Source organism: Cardiocondyla obscurior, linkage group LG24 (assembly GCF_019399895.1).
Source record: "Cardiocondyla obscurior isolate alpha-2009 linkage group LG24, Cobs3.1, whole genome shotgun sequence".
NCBI lineage: Eukaryota > Metazoa > Arthropoda > Insecta > Hymenoptera > Formicidae > Cardiocondyla > Cardiocondyla obscurior.
This window is the reverse complement of record NC_091887.1, coordinates 189,073-207,609: the sequence shown is the minus strand read 5'-3', so window position 1 is coordinate 207,609 and position 18,537 is coordinate 189,073. Positions and strand designations below refer to the sequence as shown.

The following is an 18,537-nucleotide window of genomic DNA, read 5'->3' as shown; positions in this document are numbered from 1 at the left end:
ATTTTTATATTTTTTAAATGCTTTTTACACATATTGTTTGTAGTTGTTTTAATTAAATTAAATTAATTTAATTGTTATATTGCAATGTTGGTGGTTTAATTTTATAAAGTGGCAACTTTTAATAAGCATTCTTTTATCAAGTAATAAAAATCTTGACTTTGTGAAGCAAGATTTTTGCATTAAATAATTTTTGTTTAAGCTAATTAACAAAAATGATTAGTTGAACCGAGCCTAACGATTAAGTAACGTAGACTAAATATTGCATAGGATGAAACTGAAGTTTGGATATCTGCCAATTTGCTCTCATTAGCAAAATAGAAGCGATTGAAAATAATGTCGGTATTTTCTCGTTTTGTTCTTTTCTGACAATAAATTTTAACATTTTAAGAATAGTAGATTTTTTAATTAATTATTGAAAGAAAAAGCAAATCCGCGCAAGCATATTTTTATAATTAAATTTTAGTAAAACAAAGTCAAATATATATGCCATAAAAGTAAATAAAACTATACTTATACAATTTTATAACACTCATTAATATGATAATTTCTTAAATTTATATTTTGCTTCTAATCAGTCGTTCATTTACAATGAATGCCGAAGTAATTCGTGCCTAGCATAGTCTTTTTTTGTCAGCCGGCTAGAGGTAAATTTAGTTTCACCGACTTCAATGTTCTCAGTACTTGTTCTACCATAGCTTATTCAGTTACTGCTTAAGGCTACTTTTGAGTACCGTGATTCGTAAAATAATTATTACGTTTGTACAAATTCTATCAACTTGCATTGAACAAAGAAAGATTGGAAGCGTCCAGTGATAAGTATAAAAAATTGAGCGTTATAATTAATTGTAAAAATTAAGTTTTTTTTTTTTTTTAAAGGACATAAAATTTTAAGTGACAAACTTGAAATATAAAAAGAAAGAGATCTTTGTTTAACATTTTTTACGTATATTATATAAAATAACGATTTAAAGATTATATACGAAAGATGGAAATAGCGAAGGAACTTGTATTAACTCTGAAGCAAAATAATAAATCGCACGTTGGATATGGATTGCATAAGGAGTGCGAGGCTCTCGTCGGGCATATTTTGCAAAATATGGTCAGATCCCAAATGCCTTCTCTGCACGCTGTAATGAAAAACGAAGAAGACTCTATTAGATACAGAGAAGAAGGTACGCATTTTATTTCTTAAATAATTAATAATTTATAATATCTTTGTCTAATTCTACGAATAAATTTTCAGGTAATCAACATTTTGTAATGGGCGACGACCTGGATGCTATTGAGTGTTATACTCTGAGTTTGGCGTATGCTAATAGCGATAAACTTATGGCATATGCACATGCGAATCGTTCCGCTGCTTTGTATAGGAAACAATTGTATAAGGAATGTTTAATAGATATTGATGCAGCTTTGTCTCACGGATATCCAAAGGAGAAACAGAGAAACTTGAAGAACAGAGGCGATAAAGCAATAGCAGAGATAAAGAAGCTGCTACAGTCAGACTCGGGGGATATTGATCATCAAAAAGATATAAATAAATCGTATCTATGCAACAATGATATTGAAAGATCTATTAGAAAATCAGAAGATGCCGAACGCATAGATAACGATACAATAGAAAATAGTCGAGAAATTTTTAAGAAACAAGGTAGGATAGCTGAAAATTATCTTTATTATGCAGTGAAGATTCCGCAGGGAAAGCCGCGTTATTTGGAAAAAGAAGATTTTACCAAGTTGACGTATGGCCCGAGTCGAGAAGCTCCTGCAATCAGTGACGGTGTTACGGTATCCTTCTCTGAGAGATACGGAAGACACTACGTGGCGACACGAGAATTTAAACCGGGCGATATAGTTAGTATTGAAGATCCGTATGCACATGTTATCTACGAAGAACGGTGAGCCGATAATTGAAGTTATTTATATGTAAAAAAAAAAAGTTATGTATATGTATAAATGTCAAATTATTTTCTATCGCTTGCAGATATTATACGCATTGCCACTATTGTCTATCTAGAAGCTATAATTTAATACCGTGTCCAGAATGCCCGATTGCTCAATATTGCTCTGAGAATTGCAGGAAGTTGGCCTGGGAGTCGTGCCACGAGATAGAATGTCCGATATTAAAGTTGTTAAAGAATTTGCTCAATGTAGATAAAGATAAAATAAGAATGATCTCCAAGATTATTCGACTGCTTATCGTGGTAACCGAGAATGGAACTAAAATTAAAGAACTGCAGCGAGATATGAAAGTAGCCGAATCTAATTCAGGTACATTATATTAAAGGTAGGATAATTAAATAATTAATAACGGCTTATTTAATATTTTTTATTCTAGATAATAGAACGGCAGGATTTACAGACACTGGAATATTAGATAGCTTTAGTAGTCGATCGGCACTAAGCCTGGCAACCAATATGACTACAAGACCGTTGATTGGAATCAGTGCCTTCGCATGCATCTCAGCGCTTGCGGTAATACTTTTAGCTACACAGACCAAATTTTTCCCCAAGAAATATGAAATTGATGACTTGGAAGACATCAGCGAGTTTTCTGAGCTCAAATTTTGCGCAAGTATAATGTTTCGTGCTTGCGTAATAATGTCATCTAATTGCTTTTCAGTAAGTTCTTTTTTTTTTCACAACTCGAAGTTAATTTATATATTTTAAATTAGATATTACAAGGCGTATTTTGCGCATGTTATTTACTCTATTTATTCTTTCTTAAAGAAAATTGCTTTACATTTACCTAATTATTTTTATCAATAAATTACGAATGCATGTACGTACATATTTTACATGGTACTTTACAATTTAAATGCTTCTCGTATTCTTTATATGGCTTTAAAAATATATAAATGTTTAAACTAACTTTAGGTTCTAGGCTTGAATTTCAAAATGTATAATTACATATTTATTTTATAGATACAACAAGAGCCTGGAATTGTGTCGGGATCTGGTCTGTATGTAGCTCACAGTTTATATAATCACTCTTGTGCACCGAATACTTTTCGACATTTTGAAGGACTGACAATGATCACGCGTGCCTTAACACCTATATATCCTGGAGATCAAGTATTCACGAGCTACGGTGGCGTTTACGCACACATGCCTCGTTCTGAAAGAAAGCAAAAAATACTGCAAGATTATTTTCTCGATTGCGATTGTACGGCTTGCAAAAACAACTGGCCAACATATAATGAGATCCTGCGAGATCATATTGGGTCTATCTCAAAAGATAAAAAACTTGTGGAAAAACTAAGGCCTTTCAGGGAAAAATTACTTGCAAATATGTATGATATCGAGGCAGTGAAGGCTGTTCTTGATATATTATACAAAGAAGTTAGTCAACATCCATGTGAGGAGATACTCCATGCGGAACAGTACTTAAAAAGCTATTACTTGGGTAAATTTAAATAAATGTTCAATCGTAATGCTTCATGCTTTTCAGATTTCAGCGTAGCTCTCGTACACGTCTAATTTCGCTTCCTGCTTTTTGCTTCGATGATTTTTTGCTTATTACTTTCATAATTAATTTAAGAACAGTTACCTGGAATTATTTTTACTCCAGCCTTTATTCTAAAAGAATGAAAGTTATAGTCATTATCTTTCAATAATTCTTTACGAGAATTAATATTTACTTTTTTCATTCTTTTTTATCTTTGTAATTTTTTTAACAGCACCTAAAAGATGTTAAAATATGTTAAACAAAAGTTTAAAAAACATTGATATATTCATTTCTGAGCATACATAATACGTAATAATAATTTTTAATGAAAGGCACAAAAGTATTTATGTAATTTTGCAATAAGAATAATTTATAGGTGACTATTCTCAAATTAATATGTTGCAGCTTGATGTAATTAGGCAACTTTATGCACTTTGTTTCCCTATATTATAATCAATGAATTAAACTATTTTTAACAATGATTATTGGTATAATTTTCTCTAAAATATTTTTATTTCCCGCTTTAACAATTTTACTTTAAAGCTTTAATAATTTACTTATATCTTTATCAAAATGCTACAATCATTGTAAAAATATGTGCAATTGATATAAAATATATTTTTCTGGTTTTCAGATCCGTGAACAGATTAGATATCGATGGTAAAACAATGTCTTATTTATGCATCAAAACCATCGTAATATTTGAATCGCTTATAGAAAATGTTTTAACTGGTTTACTTAAATGAAACAAATTTATAATTAATTCGTATTATCTTTAACATATGACAATGTGACAATATGTTAAATATATAGGAAAATTAATAACTCTACAAGCATAATTTAAAATAGAAAATACATTAATAATTACTTATATATATTTCATCGTAATAGGCATTCAATATATGACAAGTTACAATTGTATTTAACAGCGTCGGATAGGAAAAAATTTTTGGGGCAGTGTTTTAATTTCATTTTGTGTACACTATACATTACGTTATCAAAGTAAAAAACAATTTACAATGTTTACGTGTGCAAATATCACGGCAACCTCGGCGTCGATTTAATAAAATAAGAAATTGTTAATAGCACTTTACACTTAACGATAAAAATTAAAATCCATTTTGACACGTGGATGTATCTTTCTTATTTTTTAAACTCATACGCTCGCACGCACACACACATGCGCGCGTGCACACACATACACAGACACGTGCAAAATGTTACAATACATTATTATATTTTAAAGATTAAACTAAACTCAAGATATATTTATCAATGAAATTGCAAAAAGAATTTTTAAAGAACATTAAAAAACCTATTTATAAATATTAAAACTTATCGCAATTAAAAATAATTCTTGTATCGTCAATATATATTTAAATTTTTACCAATTAAAATTTTGATCGCTTGAATTATCCATGTAAAAAAAAATAATAATATTAATAATAATAATAATAAATTAAGGAGGGTATGAAAGTTAGAACGGCCGAAAATTACCTAATTTCCCCTCAAAGTAAAATTGTGAATCTATAGGGGAACACATTTTTATCAGTCTGTTGCATTTTGGATTAATTTTTGTACACTATTATAAAAGATTATCGGCGTATGTGTGTAGTTAAAAACTGCTGTCCAGAATATAAAGCATTCTTTTCGTGACAATCCTACTGAGATCAAAATTATAAAATATTTAATACAATCAATACTCCCGTAAAAAGACAAGTTACGAAATATGAGTTTGCTGTGAAAAAAGCTAAATATAATATATATGTATATGTAATATGTCTAAAAATTTATAAACGTAAGAAACACATCTTACAACAATAGTCTATACTTGTAGACTATTCATGCAACTATTTTATCTAGAAGAAAAAAAAAAAAAAAAAAAAAAAAAAGAGCGGATAAATGCAACAATAAAGTAACTCTATCGGAATTAATTTAATATGTAAAACGTTCTCAAATATTCGAAGATTCTCTCGAAAAATTCAGTAACTTCTGTTACGCGAAGAAAGAGATTACTTAACGATTAAGCAACATTGATAAAAAATATAGTTTCAACGTATTCTCTCTCGATGTTATGGCCTTCGACATATGTTTTTTCACGAGTTTGTCAATCTTAATTTTCTCGCTTGTTCATCAAATATTATAACTACGTAAGTAGCTGTTTTTTTTTAATTTTAATTAATTAATTTTTTTTATTTAAAGCATCTCTATCATCGCATCATATTCTACTCGCAAAAAGCTATAACAAGACGCGAGAACCGTTTAAAATACTGCATACTGCGAATGTCGCATGTCTTTAACAATTAAAAATATATATAAAATAATAGAAGGCTGCCATAATTCATAATTTGTGATGTTTCATCATTCTCTCTATCTTTCGGTAAATTAAACTTTTCTTTTCATACATAAGCTTATGATTATGCTAATTATACAACATGCACCAGATTTATTATTCAATTAATAAACAAAATTTTTCGTGCAAACGATTAATCCTAAAAAAAAAACATACCAATTTGATCTAAAATTAGATATTTTGATACAATACTCTTCCGTAAAAGTGTCTTACTTCAGTTTATCAATTAATAAAGTTTTTCTCTGTAAAGAAAAGTACAATAAGGGCTTATATTTTTTATATCATGACATCACGATAAATAGAACATTTTTTTAGGCCTATTCTCTTCTTAAAAATAATTAATTCCCTGTCAGTTGTAAAGAATTATTCATTTGAAACACTTTAAAATAGAATGCAATGACATAAACGTCAATAAAATGCATAAAATTTGTATTAAAAGTTGATTACTTGTCGCTCACGCAGCGCGAATGATTATCGCTAAAATGTGTAGAAATTTAGATTTCTTATAAAATCTGTATTATATAAATCTTATCTATATCGCCGCTGTGTACACGTTTATTCGGTAAGAGTAATTATTGATAGTTCTGCAGATGGAGTGCGCGAAATCGATGCATGGTCAGCATGGAAAAACGATATGGAACAGGCCTATGATCCGACCTCTTCTGGCCTAGCTAACGGTGCCTTGGACCTTTCTGTAGTAGTAGTCACTGTAGTCGTAGTAACTTCCAGATTAGCCAAATCCGCGGCATTAATCTGTAATATGTAAGCACTCATTTATCGTTTCTTGGTGGAGAAGAATCGAAACTGAGTATTGCACGAAAGGGAGAGCGAGGAATTAATTAACAAAAATAAATTAACAAAAGCTGGTGCAATTAGTAGTGGAGAAACTAATTGATTAATGAAGCACAAGATATTAAAGCATCAACGCAAGATTAATATCGAGGTATAACGGCCGACACTAATTAATTATTATTGTATTTAGTGCCGTTTGCTGACCTCGACATTCGGGGGCAGAGTAATGGTAGCGTGTGTCGTTGTTGTCTCGATACCGCTGCGTATCTCTCGCTCTACTGTAGTGCCTGCGCAACAAAATAAAACGCCACAAACAAAAAGTAATGAATTTAAAAAATATAACAAATGAAAATACTTAATGTAAAAAAAAAAAAAAAAAAAAAATTAAAAGCGTCAGTAGGCAAAAACAAAATTCAGAATAACTATATATGTAAGATAACTTCGTTATCTTACATAGTGATCTGTCAAGTCTGTCGATCCTGAAAAATTAGTGAAATTATATCGACCTAACAAATACGATTATTCGCGCAATTAATAAATTGTAAAAAGCTAATATAACTCAAAGATTAATCTCGAACCATCAATTTCACGACAGCCCAATGATCAGATGATAGATTTGAGTTGCAACAATCGTTATTTCACAAATTTAGATCAATTCGATTTCACTCACTGTTCACATGTTGTGATTCGTTCGCCTGATTCATCTCGACTTCGCCATTAGCGGTCGTGCTATTTGTGGTTTGTGTAACCACAGTGGTCGTTTTCACTACCAGCGACTGATTTTGTGTGGATATCTCGGAAGTTCGTGAGGTTACTTCCATCTTAAGTCCCGCCAAACGATTGTGGAGCTCTTCGGAAGACGTCGCGTTTCTGAAAAGTGGACTGTTACTGCCAAAAAAATGGCAAGTACATCGGTGCTAGTTAATCAATAAAATTAATAGCGCCAATAATACATTATCAAGCCACGTAGCACGCGACTTTAATATACAGTTTGCCATTAAGTACGTATGTACGTGATGTGATATCAATTAAAAATTATAAGTATAATTCACTAAACTCACGGAATAATTGAAATAAAACAAAACGTAAGCAAATAATAAATTAGATAAAATAGCTAACAATCAACTGAACTTACAGCAAATGATCTTTAACACTGTCGATCGTAATATCGCCGATAGAACTTAAATCCTGACGGTCGTCTTCCCCGTTTACATCTATACTACTCGTAGCCGGTCGCAGCGACGGTTCCTTCGGAGATTCTTCCCCTTCAGCTAAAAGACATGCGTTCACATCGACACTAAACGGCACTATTACGAATGAGAACATTCTCTACTCGTTAAATAACACAAATGATAATGGCTCAATTATGATTAGGATCAAAAAACGAGAATAAGCACACATGTATATGTGGATTATACAAAGTATGCCAAGCGGTTACACAGGTACGCAATCGCGTTTACACAAAAGCCGGTAATGTATTCTGTATTTCTATTAAAAAATTTATCTTTTCAGATCAGCGGTTGGATTTTATTAAAACTCTTGGTTATTATATATATGGTAATTTTTATTTTAATATTTACTATCGTTTTCTTTATCGCGTTTTAATAGAAATTGTCGAATGTATCGTACGGAGTGAGAGCTGTAATAAAATCCAACCGCTGCTTTAAATATTTTTTATCAATTATATGCGTAGGGGATTTTTGATACTCACTGGTACCCACTACGCCATTTTCTGTGATGATTCTGTTCGCCGTCGTCGGTGGTTGACTTCCTTGCGTCTCTCCTTCAATTTCCGGTACACCCTCGACAACACCTTGTTCTTGAGCGACTTCATTCGTATTTTCCGCGTACGATCTAGCATGCGGTGGCAAATTGAGCGCGCAATGTGCTTTAGTCATCTTCACGGCTGATAAAGAAATTCGTTGGAGTTCCGAACTCGAGTGAAGATACAGCGCTTCTCCGGTCTTGGTAAATATCAATGATGAAATACCACTGAAAAAAACAAAAAACATATACGTATAATTAATTTGCAAATACTTGACATAAAAGTATAAGATTTGATTTAAAAATTAAATTACTAACTTGATATCTTCTCTCTTAATCGCAGCGGCATTCAACTGCCTTCTTAGTTCCGGGATACTCAGCACTAAACAGTCGCCGAGATTCGTTAGACAGAGCAAGCAAGTTTCCTCGTGAGTTCCCGCTGGTTCGATGGGACACGAAAATTTGGCAAAACCTGTTTTTCGTACTCTAGATCCTTCATGGGCGGTCAATTTGTACTTGCAATACGGTTTTAAGGACGGAAGATTGAAAATTTTAAACTGTTCCTCGCTGGCAATCACGACTCTGTGAGTAGAAGTCATATCAGGTCCAGGCGTCACACCTTTCTCAGCTTCGTAGGGTTCTGGTAATGGTACGCTGGATCCATCGAGGATTGTGATTGCAATTACGGGCGCTCGATGCTTCAATTGTATTTCTTTGCCCAGGGTACAGTTGACGTCTTCTTCCGTTCTCCTTACGCCAGCCGGTATAGCTAACGTAAAGACGTACACCGTGCCGTTGTTAGTGCCCGCCCAAAGCGTGGGTGTTGTATTTTGTACTATAAACAAAAATATTATAAATCTCTTTTATAATCTATTTCTAATATTATGTTTAAAAAAAAAAAAAAAAATACTAACGGCTAATAATATAACTTCTGGCAAAATACAAGCACCGAACCATAGAGCCCAGAGCGTCGTCAACAGGTCTCGCTTCCACTTGTCTTTCAACTGGTTTTAATTCCGTAGACGATGGATCACCACTCGGCGACGAGACAACACTGAGATTAAAATTTAATAATTACATTAAATTAGTTCTCTCTCTATGTTTAACTAATTATTACATTTACCTGTCTTTCTTTTTCTCTGGTGCGGTATTTCGCGTAGGACTGCTAGCGTTTGCTCGACGTTGCGAACGTCCCTTTCTTAATCTCCTAAAAGATTCCCTAAGAGATTTTTTGAAAGACTTCCGTCGAGAAATAGGAGTATCGCCTGCACCAGAAAGATCTAAGAAAATTATAGTCAATTATTTTTATTTAAGATATTGACGTAAAGAATAAAGTAACTTGAAATAAAAAGGTACAACTTTAAAGAGACTATTATTTTTATAAAACTATTTAAAAAAAAAGTTATTTTATTTTATTATAGCATTTACATACCATTTGGATTAAGGGTGCATTTAACACTGACAGCTTTCGATCTAGTATAATCGAAGACCGCAAGCCCATGCGCTGTGCCGACTGCAAGTAAGCCCCATTCGCTGTGCAATGCTAACGCTGTAACGGCAGCTGGGGGGTATAACTGTAGCAAGCTTTGCGGTTGAAATCCGACCGCAAACGATATACTCGTTGTTCTCGGCGGTAGATGATCGTGGCCCTTCCAAACAAATCCATCGCGATCGTTGACGATATTCATTGTTACAGCCTTTATCTCCTTATTAGTCGCTTCTAAAGAGATAGTAGCGGTGATGATATGCCCGGCTGTCCCGGCGATGACCAATGTCGAGGATAGCGGACAAAGAAGAACCTTCTTCACAGCGAGTCGCGGATCATCGGAATACGGATCGAAAATTCCCACCTTTTTGAACGGCGGCCATTCATCTTCGTCATCCTCCGGGGGTTGTTCGAGCACGTCCAAATGTTCGCCAGTGAACAAAATCGATGAATTGTACTTGTACAGAGGGGTTAGAGCGACGTCGGACACATTCCAGAATCTAACGGTACCGTCCTCATGTCCGGTGAGAAGTAATTCTTTGTTTTTAGGCTTGTCGGGATTAGCTGGTTTCTGACAGAGAATATTACCGCCGTCAATGGGCCATGGCTTGTCTGAGTAAAGATGCTCGGTTTGCGCTTTACCGGCCGTCACGATTGCATCCCAAAGTTCGTCGGGTACATTAGGCACATGTTGGGAACAAGTTACCTGCGATATAAAATAATTTTTATTTACGAATCTATTGCAATTTCGCTATTTTATATTTCCTAATACTTACCGAACTCGCATGAAGAGATACTAAGTACGGCAGGGCCATCATTTTCCATTCAGAATTGGTCAAGTCGATCGCTACCAATTCTTCTTCGGCCAACACTATAATTGCTTCAGGACTGGAAAGATTTTCATTGTTTTCTTCCTCCTCTTTAGGGAAGACGGTAAAGAAGTCGATGATTTTAGAGGTGAAGTCGAAAACTAAATGTTTCTCCTTAGTCATAACAGTGATCGTATGTCGATCTCCATAACTAGCACGTTGCATACCACCGGAGAAAAGCACGAGTTCGCCGTGTCTACGGAAAAAAGAAAAAACGTTTAACTAAATTTTTTCTAAAGAAATGAGAGAAGGAGAATTTATACAATCTCAAAAGTACTTACTCTGCGGTAGGATATACGAGGATTTTGGTGACGGCCTTGCACGGGAATGGCCCGTAAAGTGTCGTAGGCTCCGGCACAGCGTCGCTACCTGGGCTCCAAAACGCGTAAGAACCGTCATTGTGCGACGAGACAAATCGGTTTTCTGAGATCCAATGGACCGATTCCAGCTGTTGCGTGGAGACGAATGTCTGCGTACGCGAAAACAAACCCATCAGCTGCGCGTACACGTTCCACCAAAGACCACCAAAGACACAAACGACAATCAGAAGGAGCGCGATACCATCTCACAATTCATTTTTAACTCTGCTGTTCCATTCGATTCTATTTTAATTAATTTCATTATAGTCGAGACCCTCTTACAGTCTGGTAGCAGAATAATACAAATTTTTTATTTAAAAATTAAACTTAAAGAGTGATTACATTCCAAATTTATTCTTTAAAATTATTTTCCGAAAAATTACATTTATTAAAAATATTAATGTGAGATTCTCTATGAAAAAAAACTAACAGTTGTATAGTTTACCTAATACTCTTTCTATTTAACCTTTTTTAATTTCATATATTTATTAGGCTCTCCATTTTTAAATATATAACGTTAGATAAAAATAATTTTGTCTGATGGTAATTACATTGCGAAATATAAATTAGTGTATTTATTTTTTTTAATTTATTTGAACTCAAGATTGATCAACGTACATACATTAACATATTTGTAATTATTTTTTTAGAAATGAATGGGCTAGCAGGATTAAACATTGACCCACACTATGTGCTGTTTTGCGAGAAGCATGTAAGCGTTACAACATGTGACTATTTGCCAAAGTGTAATCGTGTATACGTAGAAATGCAACAGATACAAATCTTACCTGTTGAGCTCCTGGAGTAGCTTTGTTCCATAGCACCATCAAGCCTCGGTTATAGCCGATCAAAATGTTGTCTGGATGTCCTGGCTGCTCGGCTATAGCTTCGACTGCTCCTGGATTTTTCTTGTAATCTTCCGGGACTCTGTAATAAAAACAACTTGATCGTGAGTAATTTTTCTTTCTTCTTAAATAATTATCAGTTTAAAAACCTGACGTTATTATTATCTTTCATTAATTTATCAAGTCTTGCATCTGATATACATATGAATATCTCTATCTTGTCTATAAAATTTATAGTAAGCTAGAAATAATAATTATTTACTTCTGCATCACAACATCTTGGTAGATAATATTCTCCGGGGTGACAAAAGTTTTCAAGTTTAGCAAATATATATTGCCTCCTTCTGTTCCCAGTAAGAGATGCTCCCCACTGGATTCGAGACACATTGCGGAGATCTTCTTTAATTTTCCTTCTAACGACAACGTCTTCGTTTCCACCACGGAGCTTTCATTAATCTCCCATAGATGTAATGAATTGTCATCGCACAAGGACACCACGCGACCCTGCAAATTATGACACCAAACGGATCATAAAATATCGAAACAAAGTAAGTAGTATTACATTTCATAGAATAAAACATCAGAGATATTTTTTATATACGTACTAATATTTTATTTAATAGAAAATTTCGACAACGTTTTTTTTTTTCATCTTTGCGTGTGCTTCTGATTTAACGGAAGTAATAAAACGTCTCTCCTAACATAACATAACTTAACACTATTATTACACGAAGAAAATATTCGCGCGCATAATCTCACGATCTTTTATAAATCCTCAATTCTTCTTTTTTATTTTGCAACTACTAAAATAAATGAAAAATTTAATTCATTAAATGAAGTAGAGAGTAATATTAGATTTCTATCATAGACTGGCTGCTATCTTATCACCCTCGGATTTACTTGGAACCGCTTATCGTGATAACGAACGTTCATGCTTATGTGCAATCATAAAACCGAAAGCGCAATTCAATTAAGAACCACACCTAGTTCCATTTATCAAAAATATATTACGATAATATTATAAAAAAAATATATTACACAGTTGAGTCTCTTACAGTTAAACATTAAAAAAAAAAATTTAATTAGAAGCGCGTGTCAAGATAATTTTAACGCTAGTAATCGACTGAACGTTTATCCGCGGGTCTGCCTGCAAACGGATAATTGTCCATTTTGGACATTAGAAAAGTAAAGCGCAAAAAAAGTCCTTTTCCCATACTTTACAAGTTTAGACTACCACCTATATATTTAATTGCATTCCGTATTAATTGCGGCATACCACCACCTTAGTGTCGTTGCACCCGTGTATTATTTATCAGGACACGCGTACGTTAGCACATTATACGATGTCGTATGAGATTATGCAACGCGTTGGCAACCGAATAACCGGAACACAGTGTCGCATTACTGTTGCCGTGATACGAAAGATTTTAACGGAACGGCCGCAAGCAAGTTAGCACCTTTCGACTTAGATCAATAAACACACGTAATAATAAAATCAGGACAAGTAGCAGAAAAAGTATGCACCCTGAAAATTGATTCCCTGAACGATCAAGTTTTGCGAAAAAATGTTTTGCGCAATTTAATTTGCCAGACTAATAAATTGCTTAATACCCGATGTATATAAAGTGACGGTCTACAGCGATTACGCAACAAAAGATCAATTTAAAAAATTAATTCTCTCGCATAATGCAAATGCAATCGATCAATCGGTAATTGGTAATTAATTTGTTGATTAATCTTACCTCGTTGGGCAGCGCAACAATCTTCGTGACGGCATTCTCACCGCTCTCGACGGAATGTTGTCCGTAGAATTCTACGCCTGGCTTTCCGAAACTGATGTTTGAATTAAGGAATTTTAAAAGAAGAAATTACATAAGCGGCATGCGTTCGTATATGGGTCTGCGAAAATAAATCTTCAATTTTGGATTTAACATCCTGACAGCGGGAATCGTCATTCGAAAAGACAACTGCTGGATACGTTGTACAAAGGTAAATGCACACTTGACAAATTCTTACACTAAATTGCATGATGGATGACACACATTCATTAATGTAAATGAACAGTGCAAAGTAAACGTGATACTTTACTCGTAAAATACTTTGAATTATTTAAATTTCTGAAAGAACATCCATTTAAATATATTACATTTAGGTTTTCAATACTTTCTTATACAAATTAATTTTTTCTTGGAAAACTTGAAAAGTTAGAGCTAATTATTACTATTACTTTATTATTTTCTTTTTAATAAATTCAGACTTCACTAATAAGTAGTAGCCTGCTAACTAGAAAACTACCAAGTCTAAAAACGGAAAACCAGATAAAGTATCACCGTTGGAGCTCTGCTTTGAGTTACGAAAAGAGTTCAAGAGGCTTGTGATTAGATTCAAACATAGGGAGGTGCTTGTAAAACGCGTACAACCGAAGGTTTCACCAACGACGAGGTGTGCCGCACAGATAATCGTGTATACATATATGTGTATCTATTGCGAAATAATAACGATTATCTGGTGATTACGTAGTCCTTGAAAGCATCTGCCGACGACGTGCACGCGGTTACGGTATTAAACGCATTAAATTGCTAACTCGCTTAACGCGTTGATTATTTCACCGCGATCTAGCATCCTCATTTAATATTTCTTTGATAACGTCCCGTACCAAGTCCCGTAGCGTAAGTTTATAAAACATTTTGCAAGTGATTTGTAGAGCCTTTGTTAAGCGAATAATCTGCGGCACCGCGAAATAAATTTTCTTATTGCGCCAAGTCGTAACAAGTACTAACAGTCGCGTTGACATTTATAACAGTCATAGCTCTCTTCATTTAATGGAGCATTCATATGATTTTTTCAACAAGTTGTAACTAAATATAATATACATATATATTTTAAGTATTCTTTGAAATAAAATTTAATTAATGCAAACGCGTCGAGTAATGCAAAAAATAATGTAACATCTTTCGTAGGAATATGTGCTACTTAAACTTTTTCTTTTTTCCTTCCTGAGGAATGAAGCCTTTCAAGAAAGAATTAATAGATCGATACGCGCGTTCTCGAGTCCTAGCAGTTGAGTCTCGGGACCAAATTATAAATACCAAACGGGAAGAAAGCAAGGTAGACGCGGAGGTAAAGGGGCAAGAAAAGCAAAAGGATACACCTTGATGGCGCCGGATGCCGTGCCGATGATCATCAGCCGCAGACTTGGATCCCAGGCGAGAGCCGTTGGCTTGTTCGGAAAACCATGCTGCACCGTCTGCAACGAATACGAGGAAATCATCATTTTAATAAACGATCGTTCTTTAACTTTAGAATACATATAATTGGGGACGGCGTTAACGAGCTTTGGTGCCATTCAACTATCGATGGTTGATTTAGGTGAAAGTTGCGGCAAGCTGGTCGTTTGTAGCTCTCGCGATGAGTCAGATTTTGACAGCGCCCGTTAATCGAGCGTGGCTTATCGTGCTCGTTCATACCTACACGCGTGCACACGTCAGCACACAAGGCGATATACGTCCCGGCTGCGGTAACGCGCCCTCAAAAAGCAGCCAGCAGAGGCTAATAAAGACTCATACGGACGATGAAATATTGTTGCGCGATGCCGATTACATTTATTTCCTTCCCTTCTCTTCCCTTCCTTTCCCACGGCCAATTATAACACCCCTCTCACGTATATCAATCGCAAATATTCATCCCGTACATCCCGGAGCCCTCAAATCGCTTTTTACATTAGCTTGGCTTGCTTCACCCCAAGCGAGAGTCAACGCCGGCTGTCAAGTCCGCGATTTTCAGGTTCAATTTAATTTTAATATTTAATTAATATGTCCAGGCAAAGACGGTCTTCGCGATTTTCGAGGACGACCTGGTGGAAGTATCGTTTTTGTCTAAACATACTAATTATTATAATATTATAATATTATAATATTAATTATAATATTATAATATTATAATATTACAATTAAATCGAAAGAGTAACGAATAGATAGGCGCGGGGGGAAGTGGGGTGAGGCGGGGGGGACAGGGTGTGAGCGAGCGCGAGCATACGTGCCGCGCGCGCTAGGCATTTCCCCCACTACTCCCACTCTCGCTTTGTCCTTCTCCAGCGGTCGCGCGAGCACACACGTACTACGCTCTGCACGGTAACCACGTGTGTTCGTGCCGAAATTAATGTACGTATTCGCGTTGAACGAAAACCTCGCGATACGCAAACTATCTTCTCATCTCCGTTTTCCGTGCGAGGAAAGCACGTGTGATTCTCCGTGTGAGGAGAGCACGTGCTATTACGTCTCCTTTCCTTAAAGTAAGTAACATCCTCACGCGTGTTGCGTAGACTCGCGAGGACTCAACTAATTATCTGGACTTTTTGTTCGCAGGGACCAGGACGAGGACGAATCTGAGAGGATGCCAGTCACCCTGACAGGAAGTCTGAGAGGAGGAGGAGGCTCAGGATGGGTATCCTGCCCCAGCGGAGCAACCCAGGGGTAAGTACTATCTGCTTTCCTTCCGAATTACATTCCGAATTACAATATATTCTGAATCTACTATATAATTTTGTCATTTATCTGTTACAGATCAAGAGGAACTCCGCTGTAGTGCAGTGATAAAAAATGTCGAACGCCGATTACATTAATAATACGAACCGCAGCCGGTTCGTCGGTCGTTTCGGGAGTGCCGCTAGTTTTCGGACGTTTTATTACGATTATTTTTTTTTACGGAAGTGCGTACGCGAGTTTCCAGTGCGCGGAAGGATGACTCGACACGTCCCATCCGAGAGGATGAGCAGGCCCAGGAGGCATCCTGCATCGGCGGAGCAACTTATAGGTAAGCATGAATTTTTAAAATTAAATCTTTATTAAAAAAAAATTTCTACCTTTTTTTTTTATTAATCTTATTAGTTTACTGGCACATCTACATTAATTTTTTCCTCTTTATGTTACAGCCACCGGCAGAATTCCACAACTCCGCTGTATGCAGATTGGTAAGTCTACTAATCTTGTTTAACTTTCACAGGATTTTTTTTCAGTGCCGAAAAATAATACGCGACAGTGTAAAATCATAATCGCGATTGTAAATTCACCCGGGCGCGTTCGCGAGTTTCCTATATACAGAAGAATGTTACCGTCACCGGCAGAAACTCCACAAGTCCGCTGAGGCTCATGCAAATTGGTGAGTGGCATAATTATTTTTTTTCCAACGTAGAGAAATAAGCTTTAAATACTTTAATACGTACATATGAAAATATTAAATCTTAATACGGCTGCGAGATATGTTTGAGACAAACTTGTTTACGAACTTGGATGTATATTGGTTCGCGATTGAATCCAAAGCGGGTGAAATACTCTGACAAACTTCTTTCTTCCCTACTGTCGAAACGAGATCTTTTCTTTCCATCTGCATACTTTCTTTCGCATACCCAATTTCTCTTTGCTTTTTATCGCCTCAAATAGCGCGAGGGTACACCGAATGAATGGGTGCTATTCCGCGCGTTGTTATTTTCTAACTGTTCGAGTCATTTGCATACCGAGAAGAAAAAAAATCGTCCAGCAAATATAAAGGTGATTGAACCGAGTCTGTTTTGCAGCGTTACTACCATAGAAAACAGGTTCCCGACAAATTATAACCAAAGAAATGTGTTTTATCCCATAATTTACTTGAATTAAAAGAAAAGAAAAAAAAACTATGTATTTAATTTTTCTGATAAAATAATCATACGACAAGGAACATCGATGCGTTACGAGAACGCACCCAAGCAAATAAGAAAAGAAAAAAAAAAGGTTTCGAGACGTCTTATCATATTTTATTTGCTCATAATGCCGATATGATCCCTGGCTATCTATGCGATATACATTCAAGTTTTTCGTCCGCTATTGAGTTATCGAGGAATCGAACGTTAAGTGAGATACCGAATCTTTAAAAATCATGTTAAATCTTGCAAAATAAAATCAACAAGCGTATATTATTTTAACAACGTCTCGGGCTTTTTTCTTTGTAATCATCAAATTAAATGATACGTGTAATAATATAGATAATAGGTATAAGAAAAAGATCAACGTATTAAAATTTCAAGAAGAGACGTATATTTAAAAAGTAGATAGTTAAATATAAAATGCATCATACAAAAGAATATTCCAAGAGTAAAAATTTTTTTTCTCAAGAAATGATTAGCGTAACGGTGAACCGGCTTAATTAGGTAGTATTTAGAATCGTATTCGTGGCATCAACGCGTTGCAGCCTGAATTCTCGTGCGTTTTCTTTCCCTCCTTCTCTCTCTCGTAGATTTTCTTTAGAAGTCCACAATGGGAGAATTAAATCGCTGTAGGGTTTCGCGATAGCACACACGAATAGTCGAATAGACGCATATACTACTCAGGTGTAATATTGACACGTTGATTTCCGGGTAACTCATTTGAAAAAGCCGTTCTCTGTCACTTGCACGACTGCAATGATAAGGGGTTTCGACGTTTCCTGCAGATTACGCAGACCCAACGACAGGAAATGATCTGCTAGCGGGGGTTCTCGCATGCGTGCACCTCATAGAACACGTTCGTCTTGTCAAACAATTGCTCGATCGCACGTCTAATGGAGCATAATGAAAAATGCAATGCTGCGTTTAATAAAGACCGCGACTTC

At 35.3% G+C, this 18,537-nt stretch overlaps 2 protein-coding genes and 1 long non-coding RNA gene across 11 annotated transcripts in view; 2 read left to right on the top strand and 1 right to left on the bottom strand.

Moving 5' to 3' along the window:
* The first annotated feature begins 209 nt into the window (after nucleotides 1-209).
* On the top strand, nucleotides 210-4,581 carry LOC139111487 (SET and MYND domain-containing protein 4). 2 transcript variants are annotated; one of them, XM_070671808.1, is made up of 6 exons: nucleotides 210-1,172; nucleotides 1,244-1,898; nucleotides 1,985-2,271; nucleotides 2,339-2,622; nucleotides 2,926-3,406; nucleotides 4,083-4,581. In XM_070671808.1, the coding sequence occupies exons 1-6, from the start codon at nucleotides 986-988 to the stop codon at nucleotides 4,088-4,090; spliced, it is 1,902 nt and encodes a 633-aa protein (XP_070527909.1). In that variant the 5' UTR covers nucleotides 210-985; the 3' UTR covers nucleotides 4,091-4,581. The 2 variants fall into 2 exon arrangements, with proteins under 2 accessions (XP_070527909.1, XP_070527908.1); XM_070671807.1 differs by lacking the exon at nucleotides 4,083-4,581 and having other exon boundaries at nucleotides 2,926-3,650.
* The window catches only part of L(2)gl (LLGL domain-containing protein l(2)gl), a 17,103-nt gene continuing 2,867 nt past the window's right edge, over nucleotides 4,302-18,537 (bottom strand). The window contains exons 2-16 of one of the 8 annotated variants that reach the window (XM_070671796.1): nucleotides 15,066-15,163; nucleotides 13,659-13,749; nucleotides 12,179-12,420; nucleotides 11,860-11,998; nucleotides 10,994-11,208; nucleotides 10,620-10,908; nucleotides 9,790-10,549; nucleotides 9,481-9,637; nucleotides 9,272-9,411; nucleotides 8,676-9,192; nucleotides 8,305-8,585; nucleotides 7,729-7,864; nucleotides 7,264-7,481; nucleotides 6,798-6,880; nucleotides 4,302-6,554 (exon numbers count right to left, since the gene is read on the bottom strand). In XM_070671796.1, the coding sequence (XP_070527897.1) occupies nucleotides 6,447-6,554; nucleotides 6,798-6,880; nucleotides 7,264-7,481; nucleotides 7,729-7,864; nucleotides 8,305-8,585; nucleotides 8,676-9,192; nucleotides 9,272-9,411; nucleotides 9,481-9,637; nucleotides 9,790-10,549; nucleotides 10,620-10,908; nucleotides 10,994-11,208; nucleotides 11,860-11,998; nucleotides 12,179-12,420; nucleotides 13,659-13,749; nucleotides 15,066-15,163 (3,474 nt within the window). In that variant the 3' untranslated portion in view covers nucleotides 4,302-6,446. Of the gene's footprint in view, nucleotides 6,555-6,797; nucleotides 6,881-7,263; nucleotides 7,482-7,728; nucleotides 7,865-8,304; nucleotides 8,586-8,675; nucleotides 9,193-9,271; nucleotides 9,412-9,480; nucleotides 9,638-9,789; nucleotides 10,550-10,619; nucleotides 10,909-10,993; nucleotides 11,209-11,859; nucleotides 11,999-12,178; nucleotides 12,421-13,658; nucleotides 13,750-15,065; nucleotides 15,564-18,537 lie in introns of those variants that run through there. The other 7 variants (XM_070671799.1, XM_070671795.1, XM_070671797.1 and 4 more) reach the window with 7 other exon arrangements.
* Nucleotides 15,770-18,537, top strand: part of LOC139111498 (uncharacterized) — a 20,889-nt gene continuing 18,121 nt past the window's right edge. Inside the window, exon 1 of the long non-coding RNA XR_011547219.1 lies at nucleotides 15,770-17,073. This is a non-coding gene — a long non-coding RNA (uncharacterized lncRNA). The remainder of the gene's footprint in view (nucleotides 17,074-18,537) is intronic.

What these genes read in the sequence shown, in the direction of transcription:
- LOC139111487 (XM_070671807.1), top strand. Translation starts at nt 986, where the DNA reads ATGGAAATAGCGAAGGAACTTGTATTAACTCTGAAGCAAAATAATAAA. An exon ending in CATGTTATCTACGAAGAACG is followed by an intron (nt 1,899 to 1,984) that starts GTGAGCCGATAA and finishes TATCGCTTGCAG; the next exon opens with ATATTATACGCATTGCCACT. An exon ending in AGTAGCCGAATCTAATTCAG is followed by an intron (nt 2,272 to 2,338) that starts GTACATTATATT and finishes TTTTTATTCTAG; the next exon opens with ATAATAGAACGGCAGGATTT.